We start from the raw sequence: 25,628 nt of genomic DNA on the forward strand, positions 1-25,628 counted from the left end.
ATTAGTACTTTATCGGCCCGTCAATTGGTCCCGCTGCGATATCGGGCTTGAATAAATGCAATCATGAGCCAAACCCCAGTAAGCTCTCCGCTAGTCAAAAGATTCATACTGATCCTCGATTGAACCGGATCAACAGGGACCAGTATATTCTTCTCATAGATGGAGTGACTACAGAAGATATACCAATCTTGCGGCTTCGTCCTTAAGAAGACAAACCGGAAAGTAAGCATTTCGACTAATCACTATCACTATTATATTCTCATCCGCAATCCGCCAGGACGTAGCAGCCTTACTCTTACCAATGGCCCTATTTCCCGTGACTGGAAGAACCCTGAACATGCCTTGCTTCTCTTAGTACACGCCTCGCCCCTATTGTTCGGCCCCGTCGGCTAGCATGCATTGATGGCACCGTTTTATGTGTAGAGGACGAAAGCCCCAGAGTGATACTAGGATAAACTTCCCCGGTGGATAACAATAACGTTATTATTTTAATTGACCAATTCCAATGACGAAGGAATAAGAAATCGGGGGTATTGAAGGGAGTATGAACTCCTTTCCGGCAAGATAGTTAGGTGGGTTGTAATGAGACACTACTATACTATACTTATACTTGACCTGACAGTACAGTCAGACGCCAGTCCAAACTAGGCGGAAGAATAACCAGGCTATTTTTCTGGTGTTTAAAAATAACTTTCCATCAACCATACAATACCGTAATAATATCAATTCCAGTTCCATCCATCAAACACGAACAACATCCTAACCTCGAAGTCACTGACATATAGTACAACCAACCAATGGCCCAATGCTGCACCTCATCAAACACCTAATCCAGCGCATCTGGAGAAGACCCGCGACACTCGCCTTCTCCTTCGTCACCGTCTGCCTCATCGTGCCTTTATTCCTCTACCATCTCCTCGCCTACTACCTCGCCAACGACCCCCGTCTCGTCCCCAGCGCATTCCGCACCGCTAAGAATATCCTCCTGGTCACAGCGCATCCAGACGATGAAACCCTCTTCTTCAGCCCGAGTATACTCTATCGCAGTGACGATGCGACCGTGACCCGGGCTTTGCTGGCGCTTTCGTCCGGTTTGTATTCATTTTTATCATTCTTATACTACTATAGTCCCTACCTATCCATCCATCCAGGAAGATATAACCAACTAACAAGCAACAAAACTAGGCAACTACGAAGGCATCGACGACATCCGCCACACCGAACTCCAACGCAGCTGTGCCGAACTGGGGATTGGACCCAAGAGATGCGTGAACCTCGATCACTACGAGCTCCAGGATAATCCCCAGAAATGGTGGAGGGAAAATCTAATCGAGGAGCTTGTGGGGCAGTACGTCATATAATGGAAAATTGATTTGGTGGGTCTATTTCATTACTTTTCTAGACCTAAAGGATTATCATAGTTCTAACTGATATTGTATAGATCATCACGTTCGATAATGGGGGTATATCCGGCCATGTTAATCATCGGGCGGTTAGTGCTGGTGTTAGGTTGGTTATTCTTCTTCTTCTTCTTCTTCCTGCTTTCTTTCCCCCTTCTACTTTGGTGATCTGGATGATACAATATTATGATTTTGCCATCGCGAAGGAGAGTATACTTGAATTAACGGTGATATAGTAAATATATATCCAAAATCCCACAAAGCCCACCGGCATACGCACTGCAGACAAAATGCCTACTACGGAAGTACGCCGGTCTAGCTGATTTAATTCCGACATCAATGTCCTTTTCAGGACGCATTCTGCGGGCGCTTGTATCGGCCCCACCGGAATATGAGGGAGTCAAAGTCAAAATCGAGAATGGGAAGAGTGGTAAGATGCAGGATCCACATGAGGATAAGGCGCTGTTGGTTAGTAACTGGCGGACGTATTTCCAGGCGCGAAGGGCGTTTAGTCAACATGAAAGTCAGTATTGTTTTGATCGGGTTTTTTACTTGGTGATTAGTCGGTATATGTGGGTTAATGATTTGAGGAGGTTAGTCTAAGTAAACTATGGGGTGGAGTGTAGGGTATCCTTCGAGTTGAGTATAAATGCCGCTATGCGGATTACCAGAGCTCATATGTGGATACTGTATGTACATTTTGCGAGGCTGTTTCGGTGCTCATAGTACAGACAGTATTCGCGACAAAAGAATAAGAATGAAGAGAAAAAGACAAAACAGTATAAATAATCACACAACCTTTTCCAAAACCTTAGATGGTGACGTTGACGTCTCCAATCTGACAGAACGTCGTTGGGCCGCTATAGACCACGAAAACACCACACACCCACCCACTATAACGGCAGAGAGAATACAATATAGGACTGGTCCTCCCACCCCCTCAACCATCCTCACAAAAACCGCATCATTCGCATGCCACGACGACGTCCCCAAATGCCGGAAGAGCGGGGTATCCACGAACCCATTCAGCATATGCATATTCGGACGATCGGGCGGACCGGACAAGATACGGAGGGACGTTCGATTCGGCTGGGTAGTATAAATCGTCCTACACAGTACACCAGTCAGCATTATATCATACAATCAAACCCAACAAGACAGAAAAAAGAAACAGAAAGAAAAGAAAAAGGAACTCACGACGCATAATGACACCCAGTACTAAACATAACCGTAACATACGGAAAAAGGAACCAGCGACGCTTGAAACGGGGTAAATTATCAATCAAATCACGGACAAATGAGTTCTTCGGACTGGAAAGGAGCATGCCGATAGAGAAGCCGGCGGGATAGGCAGCGGGCGCGACAAAGTCGAACCTGCGCAGTGGTTCGAGCGATCGCTTACAGACGAGATCAAGGTCTAAGATCGCACCTGTGAGAGAAATGCGCGGGGGCGCGCAAAAAGTCAGTCCCATTTACAATTTTTCACTGATCCGTGTTATGTACAAGTCGCGTCATGTTTGGGAAGGGCGTGCGCACCTCCGTGTATGTACAGGATCATATAGCGTAACGCATCTACCTTCTGGACGAGGTATGGGTAGTTGTTCCAGGTATCTTGGAGATTGGGGAAGTGGTCCCGCACGAATTGATTGGCTGTTGTGTCGTCCCAGGTGTGTGTTTTCCATCCGGGATGGATCCGCAGACATTCTTCCCTAGCGGCTAGCCATTCTGGTCGGAGAGCTGTGCCTCCCAGGTGGACGTGATGGAGCGTCGCGGGAATTGGAACCGGATGGTGGAGTTCTGAAGGGGGTTGTTGGCCATCGTAGGCACGAAACGTGACATCGAAGCCGTCACGGTCATGTGAGATAATGGAGTCGGCTGCAGAGGTTTGCCAGATGAAGGGCATTTGGAGGAGTAGACGAAGTTGGGCAGCCAATGGTGAGGTGAGTAATAGCAGGAGCGACGCTAGAAGGAAGAGAACGAGTAGACGGACTCGCAAAAAACACATGGCTGACACTGCCTGTTCACGGTGGAAGACTAGGCTGTTTAACAACGGAGACCAGTTTAGTAGTAACAACTGTCAGTTCAGGAGCAATGGCGGGAAATGGAGAGAAAGGAAAGAGGAAGGCTGTGGTTGGCATGTTGAACTGGACATTGTTGCACAGCGACAAAGAGAAACTTGACATTTGGACGTAGGGAAATCTGCACCTTCTGGACGATGTAAGCATTCGTAGATTGGCTGGCAGTATAGAGAAAGGCAGCAATGTTTCCTAATAATCCAGGGTCCCACCGACCAACCACTCCAGTGTAACCGTCATGGAGGCGCGACCCTTTGGACCCCTTCGTCAACTAAGCTCAAGCTAAGCTTTCAGACAGCGTGGACCCTGTTACCTCACCATGGCTAAGACTCACGTTCCCAGTGTATTTCGTTTTAATTTCGCTTCCTTCATGTATACACATGTTGATTCGTGGGAACTAGGGTTGGTCTATTGTGTACGATGTGACTACGAATGACACCAGGGTTACTCCTTGTCTCAGCAGTACGGAGGGAGGCTAATTTTCCGAACTACAAGGTACATCGTAGTACAGCACTCTTTACTGGTCATCAGGGAAGGAACAAAGCTCTTTCATTCGAGACGGTACTGTCATGGGGTAGAGAAATGGGTGAATTATCACACTGCCGTTATGTATCTGGGCAGCCACTTATTCAATGAATCTCCAAACAAGGTAAACAAACCCTAATGCCTGTATTCTAAGTGAATTAAGCATGAAGACTAAAAATTAGTTACTCGGAGTACATCCCCGAGATACACTATACCAGATATAGTAAGGGTCAGGTCAAGATTCAAAGCTTAACCAGGAACCATACTGAAAATGCACTAGTTTCATGGCGCTGGCTGTTTTCTTCAGCAATTGGCCAATCACAATTGGATGGCAATATCGATAACAACGCTAAACCTTTTCAGGTGTGAAACAGCAAAACTCTGCTCGATTTGGTGCCTCAGGAACACACATGAATAGGGATTGTTCGGCGATTGCATGTATATAATAATGTATGTACTATGAACCTATGCGAGGCGCTTAAAGGAGGTGGCAAAACACCTGCAACTAACTACCAAACTTCTACATATTGAGGTCAATTTGATGCTTACCACCTCTACAACCTCTTAATCTCTTATCTTGCTCGGTGAATGGTCCCTGCTGATGCCATCGGGCTCGGTGTTTGCATCACGATAAGCCAAGAGGCAAAGACCGGAACGCCGACCAGATAAAAACCCACCACCACTCGGTATCTCCACTGGAAGATATCAAACCCCAAAGATGTCGCCGAATAAAAGTGTCGCTGTCGTCGGGACTGGCCCTGCTGGTGCCATTGCAGTCGATGCGCTAGTCCAGGAGAAATCCTTCGACGTCGTCCGCGTGTTTGAACGGCAAGAAAAGGCCGGCGGATGTTGGTATGCAAAGATCTCGAACCATTGACGGTAATACCGATGTGATTAACGGCCAATAGGGTGTCAAGAGAAAGTGAGAAACCGGTTCCTCTGGACATTGACAACCTTTCTGCGAGGACTGCAGATAGGCCGGTTCCAATCCCCGCCAATATACCCGGATATGTTCCCACAGTGTCTCAGCACCGCTACTTTGACTCGCATGTCTACCCCACTTTGCACGCCAATGTGGCTGCCTCGGTCATGGAATACTCTCAGGAACAGATCCCGGAAATCCTTTCCGAATGGTCTGTGAAGATCCACGGCCCGGACACGCCTTTCCGTCACCACACGGTGATAAGGCAGTACATCGAGGATCTCTTGAACCGAAATGGATATCAAGGCCTCGTTGAGTACAACACGACTGTTGAGCGGGCCGAAAAAGATGCCAAAACCGGTAAATGGACACTAACCTTGCGACGTGCCGGGGAGCCGAATGGCTTGGATTACTGGTGGACCGAAACCTTCGACGCTCTGGTGGTTGCCTCTGGACATTATGCAGTGCCGTATGTCCCTGCCATCAAAGGACTAAAAGAATTTTCCGAGAAGTACCCAGGCAGTGTTGAGCACACAAAGCAGTACCGTGGTCCTGAAAAGTATAAGGGCAAGGTAAGATGCCTACCACCTGCAGTAAAATGCAGAGAATTACTTGTCTTTAACCAAATAGATGACTAACAAGTCAACAGCGGGTAATTACTGTCGGGGCCTCTGTTTCCGCTGCAGACACCGCCGTGAGTCTGGTGAATCACGCAAAGGGTCCCATTTATGCTGTCGTGCGAGGAAAGTACAACACTTACTTCGGGGACGAAGCGTTCAAGCACCCTCAGATTGAGCGCCGCCCACCCATTTCGCATATAACCATCGAAAATGGGGAGAGAACGGTGCACTTTGAGGACGGCACGTCAGTGTCAGACGTGGACCACATCATCTTTGGCACCGGCTTCACATGGACGCTGCCATTCTTACCTGATATTCCAATCCGAAACAACCGTGTACCGGATCTCTATCTGCACGTGTTTCACCAGCGGGATCCTTCCCTAGTATTCTTAGGAGCGGTATGTCTTCCCCTAAGTGTATTTACTAAACAAAACCAGTGACTGACTGCAGTAGGTTGGTGCCGGGTTGACTTTCAAGGTCTTCGAGTGGCAAGCCGTAGCCGCCGCGCGCGTTCTGGCTGGCAAGGCACAGTTGCCATCTCTGGAAGAACAGGGAAAATGGGAACAGGATCGCATCGCAAAGAAGGGCGACGGTCCAGGGTTTTTGATGATAAACCCCGACTTTGAGACGTATTTCGAACAGCTTCGACAGCTCGCAGGCGAGCCTGCCGAGGGAGAACCAGGACGGAGACTACCACCGTTCGAGCAGCAGTGGGTGGATGACTTTAATGCTGGACATGAACGGCGGATCCGCATGTGGAAGAATGCCAATGAGGCTGGGAGGGCGAGCAAGTTATAGAGATAGATGTACATAGATGTACATAGATGAGATGTGAGCCTAAATGTGTATATATAAGAGCTGAACCTATTCCATTGATTTGGATTACTCTCATCTATGCCAGTCTGTTAGATATGTTCTAGTACGAGCCTATATATCTCCAACGATAGTTTTTGTTCTATGGTAAACATGCTGACAAACTTGAGTCCGCCCTTTCAGTGGGAATAGTTAGAGCATTTCTCAGTGAAGATTCTATATCATTGCCTGTAACACGGCTAACGCCCCGAGATGTTTTAAGAGTGAGCAGGCCAAGGCTTGGAGGAGGAACGCGATGTTGTCTGGTCCGGCCCCATTGCGGGTGCGATACGAGGTCTATGCGCAACCGCCAGGGTCTATAGTGGCGCTCTCAACAAAAGACTACTCTGGTATCAAGTGAAGTTCCAACGTTAACACTGGGGTAAGCTTCCACGAAGCAGACAAATACTTGCCACTATACCGTAATGTAGTCAGAGAAGTAATCATATATGCCTGCTAGATTTGGACAAAGAGGAAGAAGGAAGCCGACAACGCCGGTTTAACATTTCCTGGGCGCAGGTGCGGCGTATAGCTAGGGCTGATATGCAACAACCCTTAATCTACTAGTAAACAAAGGGGCGTATAAAACGTATTATAATGCGGTTTACTGTATTTTAGCATATAGAGAGGCCTGTGATAAAAGAGATTTCATTGTAGAAAATTATACGTTGAAATTTTTATCGTAAGCTGAATAATTCAAGTTCATTCTGTAAAGCTACCCTGGCAAAGAAAAACTTTCTTTAGGGGATATTACTTGATTGTTTATCCTAATACAGCATAATCACCGTCTGAGAGCTGTACAAAAGCCTACTTCGCAGTGCAGTTATTTTGAAATGAAGCTGGGAGTTAGCCATAAAGACTTGTACGTGCTACTAAGGACTAGGGATAAAAGTCTGGGCGTGAAGTTTACTTGCATCTCGTCTCGTGAACCCTCGAAATGGCGGTCTGAAGAAAACGCTATGTATACTCCTCAATCTAGCTGCAGCCATGTTCGACATCTGTGCCTTCTCTTTTCTTGAGTTCTTCTATTGCAATGGATGCTTTCTTGAGAGTTCAATATCATTATAGTATACTAACCGTCACATGATCATCTAAACCCTCTCATAATCCTTGAATTGTCTAGGCCCGCCCTTGTAACGTACACCTATGATAAGTTTAGTAAACAATGGACATACAAACATAGTCTAATGAAGGCGAGGGGTACCACATCTCATCAACAGGAATAAGTTGGGCTTGACAAATGATAGACGTCAACGTGAGTTCGAGGTATGCTATGACTCCTGCTCTGTTGATTACATATTTTGAAAGCCACCAAGCTCTCGCGCATCAGGGAAAGCTTAAACCAGAACAGTTCATTCATTGTATGAGCTATAATATTCACCGCCGTGGAGTACCAGCAACGTCCGTTACACAAGCATTCTTAAGCCCAGAGTATATATATTTCACTTGCACGCCAGAAGTGTGATTCAGTACCTATTTTCCGGGATACTCCAGCGAGAAAACCAGTGGCTCTTCTTCCGTAACTCCCACAAAGCCAAAGCTACAAGTGGCCATAAGTCCCAGTCATAGTCCCTCCTTATCACAAATCTCAATATGACACTCATCTCCAGCTTCCAAATTAGTCCCTAGGTGCCGCTTTGGGTTCACCGATATCATGTTAAAAGTCCACGCCGTTTCTTTGACTCCATCATGTAAATAGGATCTTTCGTATTCAGGAATCAACATCGATGAACCTTGTAAATAGTTGTTGTCCATATCACCACAAATCGTGTATTTACCCCCGCTAAGAAGACGTCCTTTGTTGTTGGTGGTATCGACCGTCCCGTGCACATTGAAGACTGTGTGAGAGTCGCCTCCCAGAAAGAGACTGCGCCATTCTTTGAAATTTTCTTGAATCCAATTCTCCACAGCGGGGGTCGATTATATTTTAGAGCGTGCAAATCATTATAATTGAACCACCTGCTAATTGTTAACATAATGTCATGTCGCCACCTTTAGCCTCCCACGTCAAGCCCACGTTCAATGAACTATTGCTATTCTCGTTCTTGTTCGTGTTCGACGATGCAGAACTAGTGATAGCAGAGGCCTGGAGAGATCCCTTGTCTCTAAGCTGCTCAAGAGCTTTCTCGCATCCATTGGAGAGTTCCAGGCTGTCTTCATCAAATTGGAGGACAACCCGAGGGAACTAGTCATCTATGCTCACAGTTAATTGATTGATTATACTCATCATAATGAGGAACTTACGTTGTAAGTGATTGTCATGTGTTTTGTATCTTCAGCTTTCGCTTCAGATGTAGATTCTGCCTCTTCATTTTTGAAGCCAGCCTTAGCTCCGGCGCTGTAACCAAAGCAAACCCCCACCACTAGTTTGGGTAGCCACATATGTCTCTACACATCGTTAGCAACAGTAGAAGTTTTTCTTACACAGCAACTTCAGCGGCCAGTGTATTCTACTCATCTATTTTGCCCCCCTCCCCCGTCCCCACACTCGTGGATCTTCTCTTCTTCGTACTATCTCCACTATGTGTATCATGTGTCGTTCCCATCACCGTAGATGTGCTGGTGACATACAACCACGACCTGGATCTTGATAGTGAGAACTCTATATTGAAAGATATCAACTACCGGGTCGATTTCAGATTGCATCATACAGACACTGGTCGAGATACTCACCAAGGATTTCTCGGGATACCTGGGGCAGAGTGCAGCAGCCATGGAAGGGTTGGTTCACAGCGATCTGATAATGTGGATATAGGGCCCATCCGTGGGCCCTGAAGAAGCATATGTCAACCTTAGGGAAATCCTTCAGCAAGTTGAATATGGCAAGGTAGATAAGCTATCTATTCGATTCGCTACGATTAGTGGGTAATAGAGTTCAGAAAGATACCATCAGCTCGAACCCACTCTCAGCTGAGGTGGCATATCTATTCAGCTGAACTGTGGAGAACTAAGGAGTATGTATAGCTGAATGAATTCCCCTCGTATCAATAACATAAATGCGCTACTAATTTCTCCTCCAACATTCTCAGTCTAGGTTTTTTTTTTCCCCTCTATTACTTCTTTCCATTCCTTATCGAAATTATAAAACCAGCAAGCGACCGCCCATTTGAATGCTTCCAGGTTCGCATACCGGACCAATACAGATGGCCTCAGCGCTTCCGACCCCGGTGCTGAGGGTTGTTGGTAGAATATAAAAGAGAGTTACAGAAACGTCCTCGAGAATTCTTAATTAGCGGATAAAAGAAGCCCGTGAAGCTTACCACACTGAGGAAGAAAATAGTTTAATTACTTTTAATTACTTTATTCATTGAAACTCCCTATTTCTGATAATCATCAGTTAGGATCTTATATAAGTTTCTAGGAAGAGGGAGGCGCAATCATAGGGTAGCAATCGGTGTGCAATCCGAGTATCAACAACATTAAGTCACCCAGATTGCTAACTCAGTGGAAAGTGGCTTATTTAGTTAAAAGGGGGCATTTCAATGCTTCACTCCCCCATGCCTTTAAGGACGGATACTGCTTGGGTTTAAAGTGGTCCATTAGGTCGTATTTAGGTTAAAAATTTTGATATTTAAAACCAAAATGATCCACAGTACATTTTGATGTCAGAGCTTTCTTTACTTGTTACATAAACCGTTCCATTAGAATGAATTTTAAGGTAGGAAAACGATGGTTCTGGGCTTTCCGCAGTTACATCAACTATACTGATTGTGATGTCACCATATCGGAATAAATATCTGGGAGCTAATATACAGCATACTCCTCCACGCTTATAGTGAACTCCTCAGTATCTATTAAATTAGGTTTATATTGATACTTCAGTTGAAGTTTCCGAGGGTTGGTGCTGTGTGCAGGTTTCAACTAAGATAGTGTACGAATGCACCGCCTGGCATTCTGACCTTTTGCAGGTGTCGTGTACTATATTTCTAGATATTGTAAGTGCAATCCCCAGAAATCTCCTACAGAAGTCGTTGCATCGCGAGCAGAGGTTCCGAAGAAAAAATGGAGAAGGTGAAATGTCGTGATAGGCCAAGACTTGTAATAATTGTAAATCCAATGAGAGTCAAAAGTCGTAGTACTTCCACTCCGCACCTTCATGGAGGGTTACATCAAGGCATCATTGACTTTTGTCTGATCGGAATACCCTACGAAAAGATCTATGCTACTCCTGGTATAGGTAAGTATATTATGTCATGGAGTCTACTGGAGGATCTAGTTAGCTATAAAGTCAATTGGTGAACCCAGACTCCAAATTCTCTTTTTGTCTCAAAGAAAGCCTTCAATATATCTCCAAGACGACCATATATTTGGCAGTTACTGACCGCCATGCGTCTCTTCTCTCTTCTGGCCGCTGCCACAACGGCACTCTTCGCAAGCCCTAGTTTTGCAGGCAGTCCTATTGCAGGGGTACGTTAATTACTAGCAGTATACTATCCATCTGCATCTCATAAAATGGGAGTAAAACCACTAAAAAAGATCAAAATAGGTTGAGATAGACACTATCCGCCCAGATAGGTATCTTGCTAAAAGTCATGAGTGTGTAACGGTCGACCCGACGTACGTGGACCTACGATCTGCAAGTGAAACGATACTAATGCTTCACAGTGTACGGTTCCAACCCGTACGCCATATAGGTATTCGGCCAATCAGTTCTGGTATTGGGGTTGAATGTACATTTTATAGGTAAGATGCTCCTGTTGTCTCACCCGCTTGAGAACTACTATCTAATGCAAAAGCAAGGGACCCTCACTGTCATTCAGATAACGATCCTGATCATCCTGATTCGTATACTCTGCACGAAGGTAGCTATAGCTTCAAGCGTCGCTTCCTTGTTGGGGGTTTCAAATGTGTGGAACCGGACAGTGGACATGAATTCCTGTGATCAGCCAAGCAGAAATCAAAGGAAAGAACAACGTAGCTGCATTGTGTGTAAGAGTAATGGAGGTGCTGATATAGCTCAGATTTCCTCTAATGTCTTTAGGTAATCCAATATATGCTCTTCTAATTAAGACGTGCAACATATTCTCTTCGTTACTTGTGTAAGGAATTGAATCTGTAGGACTCAGCCAAAGATGGACATCTGCTGGTTATTCATTGCCAGCCGAACCAGCTATTTTTGGGGTCGGGGTAGCGCCAGTACCGAATCTACTGAGTTAAATTATCAAATCAGTTACAAGGTTTTGTATTGTCGATCAAAGTATACAACAACTAGCGCCAAGGCTCAACTTAATATTTTCTCTCAGAATACTCGACAAGCCCCAGGAGGGTACATCATCAATACACCTTGACTCTTCGATCGATCGCCTTACTTCAATGCCAAGACCATTGCTGCATTATTTGCGCCAATCGATGTGGCAGATCCACATGACTCATTTATAGTCATGATGATCCTGCATGGGCCATTTTGTATACAGAACCAACATAGTCAGTCTGCCAACCAGAAATAGCACTCTAAGATACCGTATAAAGACAGCTTGCGTATCCGGAGGATTTAGGTAGTAGAATGGGATAACTTATCGGTCCAACATATCCTATCGCAGTCTCCTAGAAATAAAGAAATAAATACCTCGGCTTCAAGTCTAACCTCAACGGAATGAACCTCTCCCTCCACATCACAAGCCAAAGTCATCCAGCTATAGCGATGGATCAATATAACACGACAGAGGATGTCCTTAAATTAGGCATCGTCGATCCCGAGCTCGAAGAAGTAAGTAAGCACGCAGCATTTTCCAGAATATAGCATCTCATTATCAAACTAGGTTCTTCAACATAGCCCACCTCCTGCAATGGACTTTTCATTACCCGTGGAGCAAATGCGCCAAATAGTTTCGGCAATGGAGAAGACAGCATACGAGTCCTGTCCAACATTCGACACCCAGGAAACTATGATTGATATTCCGATGCGTGATGGGTATCAGAGCAACCTTCACATTGTCAAGCCAGGCAGCTCGTCTGGAGCAAACCCCGTGGTGGTTCTTATATTTGGCGGAGCTTTTGTGATGGGTACAAATATCCAATCGATTGTCTGGGCCCGCGCGATCGCAGCTTTGTATGGTGCTACCGTGGTACAACCCTCGTATCGTCTCGCACCGGAACACAAATTCCCAACGGCCCCGAACGACATATGGGATAGTGTACAATGGATAGCTGCCAATGCGTCGATACTTGATGTAGACTTAACGAAAGGGTTTGTGATTGGTGGTGGATCAGCAGGCGGAAACCTTGCAATTGTCACAGCACATCGTTCTGTGAAAGAGAATCTCTCTCCACCAATCACGGGGGTTTTGGCCAGTATTCCAGTGTGCATGAGCCAAGAGACTGTGGCGGAGAAATACAAACACCTTTGGGTATCTCGGGAGCAAAACGCATGTGTTCCTGGGAATCCTGGTCTGGACTCAAAATCTATCGGAGGATACGAGGCTCTGTACCAGCAGGATTTCTTGTCGGAAGACTTTTCGCCCTTTAACTCGACCGTGCCATTCTCGGCTCTTCCACGGACGTATGTTCAGGTCGCAGGGCTGGATATTCTCCGCGACGACGGCATTGTTTATGCAAAGGTTCTGAGTGACAATGGTGTGGAGGTGAAACTGGATGCTTATCCTGGTATGCCACACGGGCATTTTAATTTATGGCCACGCTTGAGGCAGTCATTCAAGTCTCAAGAGGATACTATCTGGCATGCGGGATGGCTTCTGGGTCGCCAGGTCCCAAGGGAAAGGGTGGAAGAGCTTGTAGCTGTGATTCTGAAATGATGTTTCTTAGGTAAAAATAGAATATCAACTTTTCAACCCCTCAAGTCTTTTAAACTGGAGCCGTAATAGTAAATGCACTAGAAGAAAGAGTCCGAAAAGGATGGGAATGTGCCAAAACCGTGATTGCCCAAGCAATCGACGAAGGTGGGGGGAACCGATTCATCGTCAAGGTAAAGTACAATAGTAGATAATAAGATGCTTCCAACTAATGGAGAAGATTGGAGGATATATACTTAATCCTTATGTAGTATATATAGCACATATATCTAGCTGATAGTGGAGTGGGAATATGTCTGAACGGCATCGCGCTGATACAGTAGTCTCCCGGGATCTGGAAACAGACCAGTTAGCCCTAGCTACTGATTGCATGGACGTATAGATAACCTTGTTTCTAATTATGTGCGTATTATATATTGATTGTGCTCCATTGATATTGCCCACACCACTAAATCAATAGTTATAGTCGATAAATCCCATCCAACAGTCTTTTCAATGAATACTATTCAATGCAGTGCCAGCTCGAAGCAAGCCGTCCCCATAAATGAGAGAACATCCACTTCTACAGTAGGGTGCTCATCTACACAAAATATATTTTTCGATGGTTAGTTTGATGAATACATGTGGTCACATAATTGCTAAGCCTTCGCCTTAATTATCCAGAAGACAAGATATGATACTGCAGTCGATTTAAGATATAATGAACAAAAAAAAAAAAAAAAAAACAACCCAAAGGTTGAGCCCACATAACCCCAAACCAGCAAAACTCAACGTGATGAACACCAACAAAACCCCCAGAATCAGTACTGAATACCACATAACCACCCCAATTTACCCCGCATTCTGTCAAAATAACTTGAATGTAACGTAATCGGAGTATCTCCGACCGAGATCTACCCCTCTCGACGATCCCAAAATGCAACATATGCAACATCCCCCTCTCTTCACACATCCCAACTCACCCCAAAACGCAAAAGCAAAAGCAATGGACTCAGTAAAAGGAAAGGTCTACGCCGTAACCGGCCTAGCAGGCATCGGCCTCGCTGTCGCAAAACAACTCTATAACTACGGCGCGCGTCTCTCCTTAGCCGATATCGACGAAACAGCTCTTTCGTCTGCTTTCGCGGAACTCAATTCGGATAGTGAGAATGTGCTCACGACAAGGGTTGACGTGGGGTCTTCTGCGTCCGTGGATTCATGGATTGAGGCTACTGTTCAGCGCTTCGGGCGACTAGATGGCGCTGCTAATATGGCAGGGATGATTGGGAAGAAGCATGGGACGGGGAGATTGACGGAGCAGGATGATGACGAGTGGGATCGGTTGTTGAGGGTGAATTTGACGGGGACGATGTATTGTGTGCGGGCGCAGGTGAGGAGTATTTCTGCGACTTCGGGGAAGGGGAGTATTGTCAATGCGACGAGTATCCAGGGCATTAGGGGGTTTGGATTGCATGTGGCTTATTCGACGTCGAAGCATGGGGTGGTTGGGTTGACGAAGAGTGTGGCCAAGGAGGTTGGGCCGGATATTAGGGTTAATGCTGTTGCGCCGTGAGTTTTTATCTCCTCTTTTTTGGGATAACGGTTTGGGAGGTGCTAATCTGCCTATAGTGGATCTATTCAGACACCTTTGCTCGACAAGTCTATTGTCATTCAAGGTGGTTATACACAGCCTCCGACGATCATTCCTCGCACCGGGACGGCGGACGAAGTTGCTCAGTCGGTGTTGTTCCTTCTCAGTGATGCTGCCTCGTTTACGACTGGCACGGTCCTTCAGGTGGATGGTGGTTGGGATCCATGAGTTGCTTGTTTTGGTAAATTGGTTGGAAATGATAGGGTCCATGATGGTCATATCTGAAATGTAGTACTATATATATGTGTACACGAGTGTCGTCCAGCGACGCTTGGGGAAACAACACGAGGCCAGGCACCTCCCTAAATACATATGCAACTCAACCCAATATGGCCGACATTTTGTACATGGAAAGGGTATAATAGGAAATCAAACAATCATCAACATCCAACATCGCAATATCACCCATGGAGCCACAGAAAGCCTGTCGTGACTAGGAATATAGATATAAATATGAGTTTCTGGCCAGTAAAGCGAGCTGGAAGTAGAATCAGAGCCAAGCAACACATACACAATATGATAACCATAGTGAAGGTGTAGTCAGGCTGCAGGGTGGCTGCAAAGTTCTTTGATCCTCTGCCAGAAAACTATTAGTGCCATATCCTCTTTCAGTGTGCCTGGGAACGAACCTTGCTACAGGCCAGCCATCCTCGTAGTCGAGGTAGCTCCAACCCAGTAAGGCTTCCTAAATAGGCGTTATTAGTGGTTCAATTCGGATAGTTCACAATGCACTCACGCCATGCAAGAACCCGACACTTGTGTTAACTGAGAGGGTGGAATGTTAGCCAGGCCATGAATGGAAAAATGATCTCAGCGAACATACGATAATGATAATATAAAGTTTCGGGATCCGTGGTTGTGGCAGGCAGCACTCCAACTCCACCCGGAGCATAGACGATTCCATGGTTCGAGTCGTAGACTGTGGTGCCGCCTCCCTCTGTCAGTTCCTTTCCGTGCTTGTCCACAAATGGGCCTCGCACATCCTTCGACCTTCCAACACGAATACTGTACTCCTGCCCCATAGATGGGAACCCTTTGTTAAAATGACAGCATTTTCCATGACTAAACCACAGATAATAATAGGGGTCCTTGAAGCTCATGAAAGACCCTTCATCCGGCTTTGGGTTTCCATCCGGTACATATACCATATTCTTCGCGTCCGGCTTCTCGGGGTTCTTGACAGACAACAGGTCATCCGCCAATGGCACTTGGAAAATGCCATGCCAGTAACTTCCGTATAATAGGTACGGCTGTCCCGTTTGCTGGTCTACTATGAACGAGGCATCGATGGCATTGGATACCGTATATGGCCAAATATGCGATAAAGGCCCTTTTTCAGTATAGATTAGGCCGCCATGGTCTTTCCAAGAGCTATTTTCGATCGAGTCCGTGCTTGCGACGCCGATAGCGCTATTGCGAACTCCGTCTTGGCTGACTGTGTAGAAACAATAAAATTTCCCTTTCCATTCCACCGTGGTTGGAGCCCAAGGGCGTGTTCGGTTTTGTTTTACGATGATCGTGGGACCATCGAGGACCGTGCCAATCTTCGTCCAGGGCCCAGACAGGTTCGATGATTTGAATATTGGAATTTGGATTCCTCCTTTGAATAGGTAGAAATTATTGTCGTGCTGCACGATATTGGGGTCATGGACGTCGAGGTGGCCTTGATTTGGCAAGGGGTATTTTTCCGTTTTTGAAAACACATTAGGGGGGTGAGGGAGTTTGGAGTTTTCCGAAGGCGCCCCCTGCACCATGCCCAAGAGGCAGGCTAAAGATATAATGTAATTGCGAAGCATTTGCGATTGGGTTGTTCTCAGCCGATAGGAAGCCCGAGACCGGTATGAGATAGCAAATGTGGTCGCGCAGATGGGGGGAACAGCTGGACAATAAGGAGCCGCCAAAAAGACTCGCAGCAATTGACGCTGCCTGCTCGAGATGTCCCGAAGCTTGATCTCAGTGGCTTTAAGACCGATAGGCAGCCACGATCTTCGGAGACCCACCCAAATAACGCAAGGGTCTCGTCACAACACTATTGAGCGAAAGAAAGTCAAGACGCGTGGCAGTGCCCATTGCGGAAAGCGTGAAAAAGTAAAAGTCAAAGCGAAATTGGATCGACGTTTCAAGTGAGTGTGAGAGGAGGCGCAGTGGGAAACAGAAAGCTAGCAAGGGACCCAGAAAGTACTGAGCATTCTGATGCAGATCCCCACTAGGGTTTATCTAATCATCCCGACAACTCCCCCGAGGGCATGTGGAGTCAACGATTGGCTGTCAGTTCGTGACCCTTCCAGGCCCGTGAAAAGCTTGGTAGAAGCTAATTCGCAGTTATTAATATCCCCTCCGTCAGGCTGAAAGGGTCCCTTGGACAGGGTAGGTGGTATGGACTTGCAAAGCGGGTCCCGCCACTTCCAAGTCACCTGACGAAGTGGAATTTGACATTACCCCTAGTATATAAAATATTTAAATAACAGTAAATCTATTAAATTTCATTATCTTATTTGATTTTCTTATTCCTCCCGAATTCCTGAAGGCGAGTTTTCAAGCGCTTAGTAATTACTTAATAGCTACTTATAATAGACTCTTCATTTATACACAAAAATCCAGGTTTTTTTTTACAAGATGATCTCTTGCGATCAATTAAAAGTAGAGTTGCACGCGGGTCGGGTTTTTGATAGGTCTCTGTTACGCCCGGGGATTCGGCCAAGGACTCTGCGACCAGTTAGCTATCTTGGTTAGACGCGACTTACCTGACGACTAGAATCCACTAGCGACTAGTGACAATGAGCGACCCGATACAGTCTGAATGATTCGATGGCACGATATGAACGATACTGCTGTGAATAGTCCAAGATAGAAAGGCCAGGCCAATTGAGTATGTATACTCAATTGTTAGATAGTGCGAACGAGTTGAGCTGGTAACAGATACAAAAGCTAGGCTTGTAGTAGGATATAGCTATCAAGTAACAATTTGAAATTGATCACGAAGAACTAATCTAAGTATATGAATAAGTGTCCTTATATATTCTTGGTCCCTGAGTACTAGTCTGATCTATGGTATACCATGTGGTCTATATATACTATGATAGTACTCGTATACTATTGCTTGGCAAGTATATACCATTTATTCACGTGACTTCCGTGGGTGTTTGCTTGTTTTGTGTCAGATATACTACGCAAAGGGTATATCCGTGTTCACCAAGGTTGCGTTCAGTCGGTGTTACCGTGCTAACACCGAGGGTTCCCAATATTATTGTTCTGGTAATGCTGAGGTCCCTCCACATTATTGTGGTCGTAATATTCCGTTTCTACTGATATTCACATGCTCGAATGTTATGGGTCCGATAACATTCTGCCAGTGGTAACATTTCACCGCTTATCGTTATCGTAGCCTTTATATTATCCTGGTCATGCCGCACTAGTCTGGGTCCGTAACAGTCTCCCCGCACCCGACCCAAAACCCGCTAGGTTTAGGCCTCCCCGACCCGCGGGTTCCCCGCCAAAATTAGCCTAAACCTAATTAGGTAAGATTTCGCTTATTAATCATAGACCTTACCTAAATAAGTCTAGTATAAAAACTGTTTAAGCTCTATATCTCTACCAATTCTATATATATAGAATTGATATTAAAAATATATATATATATATATATATATATATTCTAGATCTATATAAAAATCTAGAAAAAATCTAGAAAATCGATATTGTAATGCCAAGAAAAACCCGCTCGGGTTCCCTGCACCCGGACCGGGTTGGGGCCCTAGAACCCGTAACCCGGAGCGGGTTCAGTCTTCTATTCCCGTCCCCGACCCGGAGCCGGGTTGGGGCGGGTTCGGGTCGGGTCCAGCGGGGAACCCGTGCCACTCTAGTACTTTATTACTAGATATTAATTAATTATTAATTACTTTAGAACTGGTTATTGACTAATTAACTATTATTTAGAAATATATACAGGAGATTTATTAAAATAATAATTAGATTTTTATTATCTGTATTCTTAAAAATCAAGCTGAATTGCTTCATACTTTATCTTCTATTGAGATTGATATATCGTATAAACAAGTCCAATCAAAAGAGTTAAAGAAGATAGTATTTACTATATACTTAATAGATTAAAAAAAAAGTATATATATTTATCTACAACTATTTATTAAGTACTTGCTAATTACTTCTAAATTAGTTATTACTCTTTGCTATGTCTTTACAACAGAGGATACAACTGTCTCTGTCGTCCAGCTTCGTCTACTGCTGGGAATAATTCTCGCTTGGGCGGAAAGCTTGATCGGTGTCTTATTGTGGACCGGTGGGTGACGATACACGCGGGCATAATTTCCTGCGCTTCGAGCGTGTCTTATTCTTTAAGCCATGGGCGTCCTTCGGCGCGATGCCAGGGTCAGCGCTGGCGCCGAACACCAGGTCAAGGACCCTCCCATGCCGGGAACAAGGGAACATGGCTCTACGAACATGGCTCTACGAACATGACTAGGAGCACCACGCAGACAAAAGCTACGAGGCAGCGCTGGAGCATTTGATGCATGGCACAGAGTCGAGAGATACCAATCGTCCTAAGTGTGTCGAGTGTCGCCCTTGAGCAGTGATGGAGACGAGAGAACAGGGCCTGCCGGCCATTTTAGATTAGTGACTAGAGTTCGAGCTGCATGGCCAGTTCTATTGACACACCCGCTTGATATATGGGATCCGGGGACGTAGGAAATCTGAAATCCATGATCATGGCCTGTTCCCGTTGTTACCATTCAAATATCCCTTGGGTTGGGCTTCTCAAACTTAAGCCACTTCTCCGGCACCTCATGCATCTGTTCTGCTTCCAACATCTCCGAGAACCACCGACTAAATTCTCGAAACTCCCCCTTCGTCACACCCGATCCCGGGCCCAAATCGAAAAACCTTCCATCTTCGGTTTCGAATCCAGATGGCACCACATCAGCAGTACATACATCATTCAGAATAGAAACGCCGCGACTAATCATGGCCTTCATAGTCTCACAGTAACGCTTCCCAAAGTCGGCAGGGGACTCGCCTTCTCGTCGTGGGACATGATTGCGTACTTCGCTTTGCAAGATGACGGAATCCGGATCGGCGCCCTCGGCTATGAGGTGGTCGCGCTTCTGGTGCGCCGAAGTTGCGTAGTCCTGGGGAGTCTCGTAGACCATAGGTTCGTCGTCCGAGTCGTGGGGAGCCCCGTTGTTTTCATGGCCTTGAGATGATTCCGAGGGTATCGCACCCGAGCGTCGGTCGAGGTTTTCATGTTCGGAAATCATAGGTGTTGCGGTAATTTCCTTCATTCTCAAGTCGTACTGGTCTTCGTAGTAGACTCTCTGTGCCGAAGAAGCTAGACAGTGGGTAAAAGTCTGTTGAAGCACAAAGGAAGTCTGGTATGAGGGGTATAAATACGCTGTAGGCTGACTAAGAGAGCTGAACCCTGGGCTTATTTTCTGTCATATTGACATAACCCGCCTTTCAGCTCTCTGGCTAACGAGAAAGCCTCAGTGCAACCAAGGCTCCCACTTATTCCGCTCAGTGAGTTCTGCCTAGCCCAACCGGCATCATATGATTGCTGGTCGCCGGAGCCGTAAGGTTTCACATCCGGCATCGTTAAGGCAGTATCTCGAGAGGGTAATTTTCCAGAATATGGAAGGGATATATGCCAGCAAAGTTGACCAGGATATGAATCTTGTGTGATTTGGTGATCACAGATTGTACTACTCTGTCTACAGCTTGTTGATGAGTGATGTCGCAAGCCATGTATTCCGCTTTCCCGCCTTCTTTGCAGATGGCATCTTAAAGTCTCGGATCATGGAGGTCGAGCAGCACCCGCGATAACAACGACTTGGCGGCAACCTTATCAGGATAGATTTTGACCGGTGGAATGTGGGCAGCTCGTGGGAATGCCTGACATTGTTATAACTGGGCGAGCACAAATTGAAAGGATGGTCTTGCTGTGACAATGACTTAAGATTTGGAAAGCTTTGATCTTATATATCTGTTTGTTTCCCAGGAAATCCACCCCCAATGTATGAGCGCAGCTGACTCCACTCATCTGGAGCTGGAGGGGGGTTCGGATGTGCCCTTGTCGCATGTAGCTTCAGAGATTCGGCAGCGGATCTATGGCTACGAGTGCCGGCTTCGTCCGTTTCCGGAGATCCCCAGGACGATCATGCTGGTAGTTGCCATTGAGACTACGTAGTCTTCTTAACTCAAAAAGCTAGACTCCCGCATGGGCCAAGACATAGCTTTTGTCCAAACACCACGAAAGAATAGAGGAACGCGATGCACGTAATCATTGTTGGCGCAGGTGGGTGTCGTTCTGTCGGGGCTCCCTCTACTTCTCCCAGCTCTACTTCTACCACTGACGTTTGAATCTTTCAGGTCTTACTGGCCTTGCGATTGCCTTGGGACTTAAAAAGAGGGGTATATGTTATGTGATTCTGGAGCGTCAGCTCGAGCGAGACCGATCGTGGGCAGTGACCATCTCGTGATCGAGACCAAACCTTGAAGAGTTGCTACCTTCAGAGATTCTGGCAAGGCTGCACGAGTGCACTCCCGACCCCTCCTGGTTATTGAAAGAAGAAAAAGGCTAAGAGGAAGCCATCGTTCTCAGCGATGGTCAAAATAAGGAAACGCTGGTGAACATACCGTTCCCGGGAGTATTCCGACTGAATATCAAGAAAACCAAAAGGCTGTGGTCCAGTATGTTAACATCAAAGTTAGTATCCAACTTAGCTTTTCTGTAGGCAGCAAATATCGTATTGCGATACCAGGCTACGCTTTTTGAACGATATCTGCAGGAAGGCAAGAGGGTATCGTCGGTAGAGATGACGCCCGATGGCCCCATGGTCGTCTGTGATGACGGTTCGCGTGAGCACGGCAGTGTTGTCATAGGCGCCGATGGCAGCGGCTCGCATATACGGCGATGGCTTCTTGCAGATCTGGCTGAGCCCGAAGTCCTACCCTGCACGGTGCTAAATCTTACTGTCCAGTATTCTGCGGAACACGCCGCTGCACTTGGCCGCATGTTGCACCCGGTTATTGACATTGGTATCCATCCAAAGGGAATGTACATGGGCTCTTCCTACTAGACAAGCCAGATCCACGGAAGCCTGAAACATGGGGCTACTATATTCTCTCTTCATGGCCCGAAACATTCCGAGTTGATGGGGAGAAGGACTTGAACCGCTTCCAGTTGTTACAGGCACGGATGGATGATTGGGCGGAACCCTTCGCATCCGGAGTAGGCTGGGCGCCCAAGAGCCTCGAGGTTAAGGAGGACGTCATGAAGATTTGGTCACCGAAACCATGGAACAACTATGGTGGCAGGATCACCTTAGCTGGTGATGCTGCACACAGCATGACATGGCGTAAGCAAAATTGTCCTATTTCTTCAATGTTATCCTAGGCTAACAGCTGTAGATCGCGGACAGGGTGCCAATATTGCGTTCGCAGACGCTTTTCAATTTGTCAAGGCTATTGAAAGCGTCGTGAGAGGAGAAGCGCCCCTCCAAGCGGCAATCGAAGCATACGAGAAGGATGTGATCGCCCGCGGAGTCAAGGAAGTTGCGATCTCCAAAGCCCAGATGGAATCTTCCCACAACCATTCCAGCTATAAGAACAGCCATGTCGCGCGTCACGGTGTAGATCCAGTGGCCTAACCAGCACCTGTGCTGGTGAGGAAGCAGGATTCCGCCGCAAACGAGCTGGGACTTCTCTTCTGTTTTCACGAATGCAATTACATTGTTATTTCCCTCGAAAAATCTGAATTTTGATTAATATATCAATGTTTCCGACGATGCTAGAGCTATCTTGCTAGAGAAGGAAGTCGAAGCGGTAAATTGCTTCCGAGGCAACTGAAGTAAATCCGGCCCGTGTATCAGAGCGATTGTTCACAAATCTATCGCTTCGGGTCTTAAGGCTGCTCTCACTGAGGCTATCGCTAACTTAAAAGGGGAGCATACAGTCGCTCCGACTCTAATATCAAGCCAAGTGGCAGACACAAATTGAAGGCTGATCGCAGACGCCGTTGTCATGAACTTACTCTAGTGAGGTTATCTTCACGTAGTGTTGTAAATCCCAGTCCTCGCTGGATAAGACGGAGTTAACGCTGCTTTCGTCAACACGTGGTAGAATATATCTCAAAACCTACTGCGGCATCTTGTATTGGAATTGTCTTTTTATTATTGTCCCGTCAATAGTACATGCAGCAGGCAGACTTTGTCTATCAAGAAGTGACAGTTCCAGAACAAGGTCTGTAGGGCGTATCCCACACCAAAAGCCTCAAGTCGACATGACATCTATTAGCGTCGAGGGATCATGGCAATGTTACACATTCTTCGACATCAAGACGGCTTGTGGATGATTCAATGAGTATGTACCCCGCTACCATTCCAGAAGTCTGATACACACTCCTAAATTGACCATGAATATCGAGAAAATGTATATTCCAGTCAAAGTACGCGAGGCCAACCCTAATTCGACTCATTATACATATGCCTTATATCCGCCAACGCGTGCAGCATATATCGAAGCCATGACAGATGATAAAAGAAAAAGGCTCGCTATCATAAACTCGAGTTTCGAATTTGCCTGAACCCAGGCGTTCCACCTTCATCACTTGTTGTAGGCCCCAGGTGGCAACTCCGCAACACTGTACTCGTTATGGCCCATCTCGACCGGGGGCGGAGACTGCATTTGTGGCACCGGAGCGTACTGGTATGACATCGTAGCCTTCAACTGATCCATCTCCCTTCTGGCAGAGACTGACTTCTTTCTCTCCCAGGCACCCCACATCAACGCAGTGCCTGCAATGATGCCCAACGGGAGACCGAGTCCCAACCCGATGGCAAGCTTCGTGGACTGGTCGTCGGACTTCTCCGGTTTCTCTGATAATGTGTCGTTGCTATTACCAGCAGGAATAGTGGCGCTAGAGCTAGGAGAAGATGTGGAAGCCACGGATGCCAATGCAGCGACACCTGGAATAACGGTGCCAGTTGGGACAGGGAACGGTCCATCACCCGAGCACGTGATTCCGTCCGCCGCGGAGGAGTTTACGACAGAGCCGCAGCAAAACTGGTGGTTGGCGATATCGGCGTTGACAAGGGGGTATCCGGATGTCGGGTTTGCGCGGGCTATGTTTCATCATGAAATTCAGCATGGTGCGTCTTTTAGGGTGAGGTTTAGTTGGTAACAAGTTAAGGCGTACCACATGGTCTTGCAGCTACGCAATCACCACCCCAGTTTATATCGGTACAACTGCCTCGTGATAGGACCATATCGCCGGTACTTTGGACCCAACAGAGACCGTTTGACATGCAGATGTCATTTTTGTTACAGCAGTGGGTCGTCTCTTTTGTGCTGCAGGGAACATCGTCGACGGCGACTGTCTCTTCGTCGACCATATAACATGTTCGGTTATCCGCTGCTGACGCTGTGTTTGATAGTAATGATACGAGGAGTATCAGGCGAGAAACTCCAAGAATCAAGGACGATTTCATTGTATCTCAAATGTTCTTTTTCGACCGCAAGAAAAAGCAGTGTTATGGTTCAAACCCAGAGCCCCGGAGTTCCATACAACGGACGAGCGAGAAAGATAGGGGAGGGAGCAAAGCAGAAGGGATATTCTCCTTTTCTCGTTCTTCGTCTGACATGACTGGAGCTAAAAAAAAACAATGACAGCGCAAAGGATTGCGACCGTGTCGAGTTAAATTAAGGGACAAATAGGACGAGACTGGAGGGGTTTGCAGAATTGTTTCCTGCTGGGGCCAAAAAGTGTCTGTTGGTTAAGTCGGCTGCCGATCGTGCAGCTGTGTCGGCAGTCATGATTTCGATTCGCCATGAAACCTGGGATCTTCATGGAGAGACCCTGTTCAATCCAGGTGGATATTGCGATCGGTGCGTTTAGGGCGACCAAAACTACTTCGCCAATGCGCAGCTAGTCTGGAAACGGCTAGATATGGGGTCTCTTCTTCAATCTCCGACCCTGCATTGGCCTGACGTTATAGTATCAAACCTTAAGATAGTCTTTCAGTGAAAGGCGAAGTGCCACAATATATAAAGCACAGTAAAAGTTCTTGATCCACAGGTGGTCGCTAATTCCCCACTGGCCAGGCGGCTCATGAAGACCCCCTGTCTATATATAGGCTGCGGACATTCAATGAATCATTGAATCATAACAGTCGCCATACTGAGAACATAGTGACGGTGGACTAAACCTAAAGATATGTCAAGCTTCACTTATGGCTGACTCACCCGGACCCCGTAGTTAAGACTGCTAAGTAGTTCGTTATACCTTAGCCTCTCTCATCTTCCAGTCCTGTCTATTATCTGGAAATCGTGTCTTGAATGCATTTAAGCTCCAGTTTGACCTAAGTCGACGGAATCTAGCTCTCTTGAAAAAGCAACCAAGGCTTATGGAAAGCCACGTAAGTCATAACAATGCACATCCAAGTATTCTACCTTCATTCGGTCTAACTGATGATGTGTGTGTCCAGGCCACTAGAGTCCCAGAGGGATGGACCTGTGATCCGGACGACCTGCAGAGGTTCTTTAACCCCGGAACCGCGGAGTGGGAGATCGCCCAGTACTACGGGCTGACTGACCCCAGACTGGTACTTATGCAGACTCCTAATAGCGGTGAAATGGGGTACATTCTCCTTTCCAAAGGACGATACTATGGTGGGGACTTGATGTCGGATTCTATGTTCGAGATAACAAGGCCTGAGACCTTACGTGGAATTATGCGCGCCATTGGTGAAGAGGACTTTCAAGGTCTCAGAAAGAAGGAACTCAAACCTATGGAGTTGACGATGGAGGAATGTACCCAGGGCGCTGAGGGTATTTGAAGGAACAA

General features: G+C 46.5%; 12 protein-coding genes across 12 annotated transcripts; 7 read left to right on the plus strand and 5 right to left on the minus strand.

The window, feature by feature from the left end:
• Nucleotides 1-763: 763 nt before the first annotated feature.
• BDV27DRAFT_165366 (PIG-L family deacetylase) lies at nt 764-2,266 on the plus strand (the record flags this gene model as incomplete). The annotated part of the gene is made up of 5 exons (XM_032073905.1): nt 764-1,091; nt 1,186-1,352; nt 1,442-1,509; nt 1,637-1,943; nt 2,246-2,266. The coding sequence occupies exons 1-5, from the start codon at nt 806-808 to the stop codon at nt 2,264-2,266; spliced, it is 849 nt and encodes a 282-aa protein (XP_031932607.1). The 5' UTR covers nt 764-805.
• A 98-nt stretch (nt 2,267-2,364) lies between these two features.
• On the minus strand, nt 2,365-3,405 carry BDV27DRAFT_153018 (uncharacterized protein; the record flags this gene model as incomplete). Its single annotated transcript, XM_032071694.1, has 3 exons — nt 2,365-2,508; nt 2,696-2,829; nt 2,904-3,405. 3 exons carry the CDS (start codon nt 3,403-3,405, stop codon nt 2,365-2,367), a joined length of 780 nt encoding a protein of 259 aa, XP_031932608.1.
• Nucleotides 3,406-4,718: 1,313 nt separating this feature from the next.
• Nucleotides 4,719-6,340, plus strand: BDV27DRAFT_165368 (uncharacterized protein; the record flags this gene model as incomplete). Its single annotated transcript, XM_032073906.1, has 4 exons — nt 4,719-4,852; nt 4,909-5,494; nt 5,572-5,940; nt 5,996-6,340. The coding sequence occupies 4 exons, from the start codon at nt 4,719-4,721 to the stop codon at nt 6,338-6,340; spliced, it is 1,434 nt and encodes a 477-aa protein (XP_031932609.1).
• A 2,023-nt stretch (nt 6,341-8,363) lies between these two features.
• Nucleotides 8,364-9,109, minus strand: BDV27DRAFT_153020 (uncharacterized protein; the record flags this gene model as incomplete). Its single annotated transcript, XM_032071695.1, has 3 exons — nt 8,364-8,579; nt 8,639-8,782; nt 8,966-9,109. The coding sequence occupies 3 exons, from the start codon at nt 9,107-9,109 to the stop codon at nt 8,364-8,366; spliced, it is 504 nt and encodes a 167-aa protein (XP_031932610.1).
• A 1,574-nt stretch (nt 9,110-10,683) lies between these two features.
• On the plus strand, nt 10,684-11,392 carry BDV27DRAFT_120779 (uncharacterized protein). Its single transcript, XM_032065204.1, has 4 exons — nt 10,684-10,801; nt 10,881-10,951; nt 11,000-11,077; nt 11,135-11,392. The coding sequence occupies exons 1-4, from the start codon at nt 10,721-10,723 to the stop codon at nt 11,274-11,276; spliced, it is 372 nt and encodes a 123-aa protein (XP_031932611.1). The 5' UTR covers nt 10,684-10,720; the 3' UTR covers nt 11,277-11,392.
• A 643-nt stretch (nt 11,393-12,035) lies between these two features.
• BDV27DRAFT_153021 (alpha/beta hydrolase) lies at nt 12,036-13,146 on the plus strand (the record flags this gene model as incomplete). Its single annotated transcript, XM_032071696.1, has 2 exons — nt 12,036-12,101; nt 12,154-13,146. The coding sequence occupies 2 exons, from the start codon at nt 12,036-12,038 to the stop codon at nt 13,144-13,146; spliced, it is 1,059 nt and encodes a 352-aa protein (XP_031932612.1).
• A 949-nt stretch (nt 13,147-14,095) lies between these two features.
• Nucleotides 14,096-15,058, plus strand: BDV27DRAFT_6014 (SDR family NAD(P)-dependent oxidoreductase). Its single transcript, XM_032077057.1, has 2 exons — nt 14,096-14,691; nt 14,752-15,058. Exons 1-2 carry the CDS (start codon nt 14,129-14,131, stop codon nt 14,939-14,941), a joined length of 753 nt encoding a protein of 250 aa, XP_031932613.1. The 5' UTR covers nt 14,096-14,128; the 3' UTR covers nt 14,942-15,058.
• Nucleotides 15,059-15,089: 31 nt separating this feature from the next.
• On the minus strand, nt 15,090-16,652 carry BDV27DRAFT_6011 (arabinan endo-1,5-alpha-L-arabinosidase). The gene is made up of 4 exons (XM_032077054.1): nt 15,597-16,652; nt 15,510-15,538; nt 15,403-15,458; nt 15,090-15,349 (listed from the first exon to the last, which is right to left on the minus strand). The coding sequence occupies exons 1-4, from the start codon at nt 16,567-16,569 to the stop codon at nt 15,175-15,177; spliced, it is 1,233 nt and encodes a 410-aa protein (XP_031932614.1). The 5' UTR covers nt 16,570-16,652; the 3' UTR covers nt 15,090-15,174.
• Nucleotides 16,653-19,347: 2,695 nt separating this feature from the next.
• BDV27DRAFT_120782 (uncharacterized protein) lies at nt 19,348-20,211 on the minus strand. The gene has a single exon (XM_032065205.1). The coding sequence runs from the start codon at nt 20,068-20,070 to the stop codon at nt 19,522-19,524; it is 549 nt and encodes a 182-aa protein (XP_031932615.1). The 5' UTR covers nt 20,071-20,211; the 3' UTR covers nt 19,348-19,521.
• Nucleotides 20,212-21,055: 844 nt separating this feature from the next.
• On the plus strand, nt 21,056-22,496 carry BDV27DRAFT_165373 (FAD-dependent oxidoreductase; the record flags this gene model as incomplete). The annotated part of the gene is made up of 6 exons (XM_032073907.1): nt 21,056-21,080; nt 21,284-21,341; nt 21,387-21,495; nt 21,574-21,823; nt 21,865-22,143; nt 22,196-22,496. The coding sequence occupies 6 exons, from the start codon at nt 21,056-21,058 to the stop codon at nt 22,432-22,434; spliced, it is 960 nt and encodes a 319-aa protein (XP_031932616.1). The 3' UTR covers nt 22,435-22,496.
• Nucleotides 22,497-23,389: 893 nt separating this feature from the next.
• Nucleotides 23,390-24,051, minus strand: BDV27DRAFT_153026 (uncharacterized protein; the record flags this gene model as incomplete). Its single annotated transcript, XM_032071697.1, has 2 exons — nt 23,390-23,907; nt 23,982-24,051. The coding sequence occupies 2 exons, from the start codon at nt 24,049-24,051 to the stop codon at nt 23,390-23,392; spliced, it is 588 nt and encodes a 195-aa protein (XP_031932617.1).
• A 1,137-nt stretch (nt 24,052-25,188) lies between these two features.
• BDV27DRAFT_153027 (uncharacterized protein) lies at nt 25,189-25,620 on the plus strand (the record flags this gene model as incomplete). Its single annotated transcript, XM_032071698.1, has 2 exons — nt 25,189-25,200; nt 25,270-25,620. 2 exons carry the CDS (start codon nt 25,189-25,191, stop codon nt 25,618-25,620), a joined length of 363 nt encoding a protein of 120 aa, XP_031932618.1.
• Nucleotides 25,621-25,628: the final 8 nt, after the last annotated feature.

The sequence above is a fragment of the Aspergillus caelatus genome, assembly GCF_009193585.1.
Source record: "Aspergillus caelatus strain CBS 763.97 unplaced genomic scaffold BDV27scaffold_11, whole genome shotgun sequence".
NCBI classification, from domain to species: Eukaryota; Fungi; Ascomycota; class Eurotiomycetes; order Eurotiales; family Aspergillaceae; genus Aspergillus; species Aspergillus caelatus.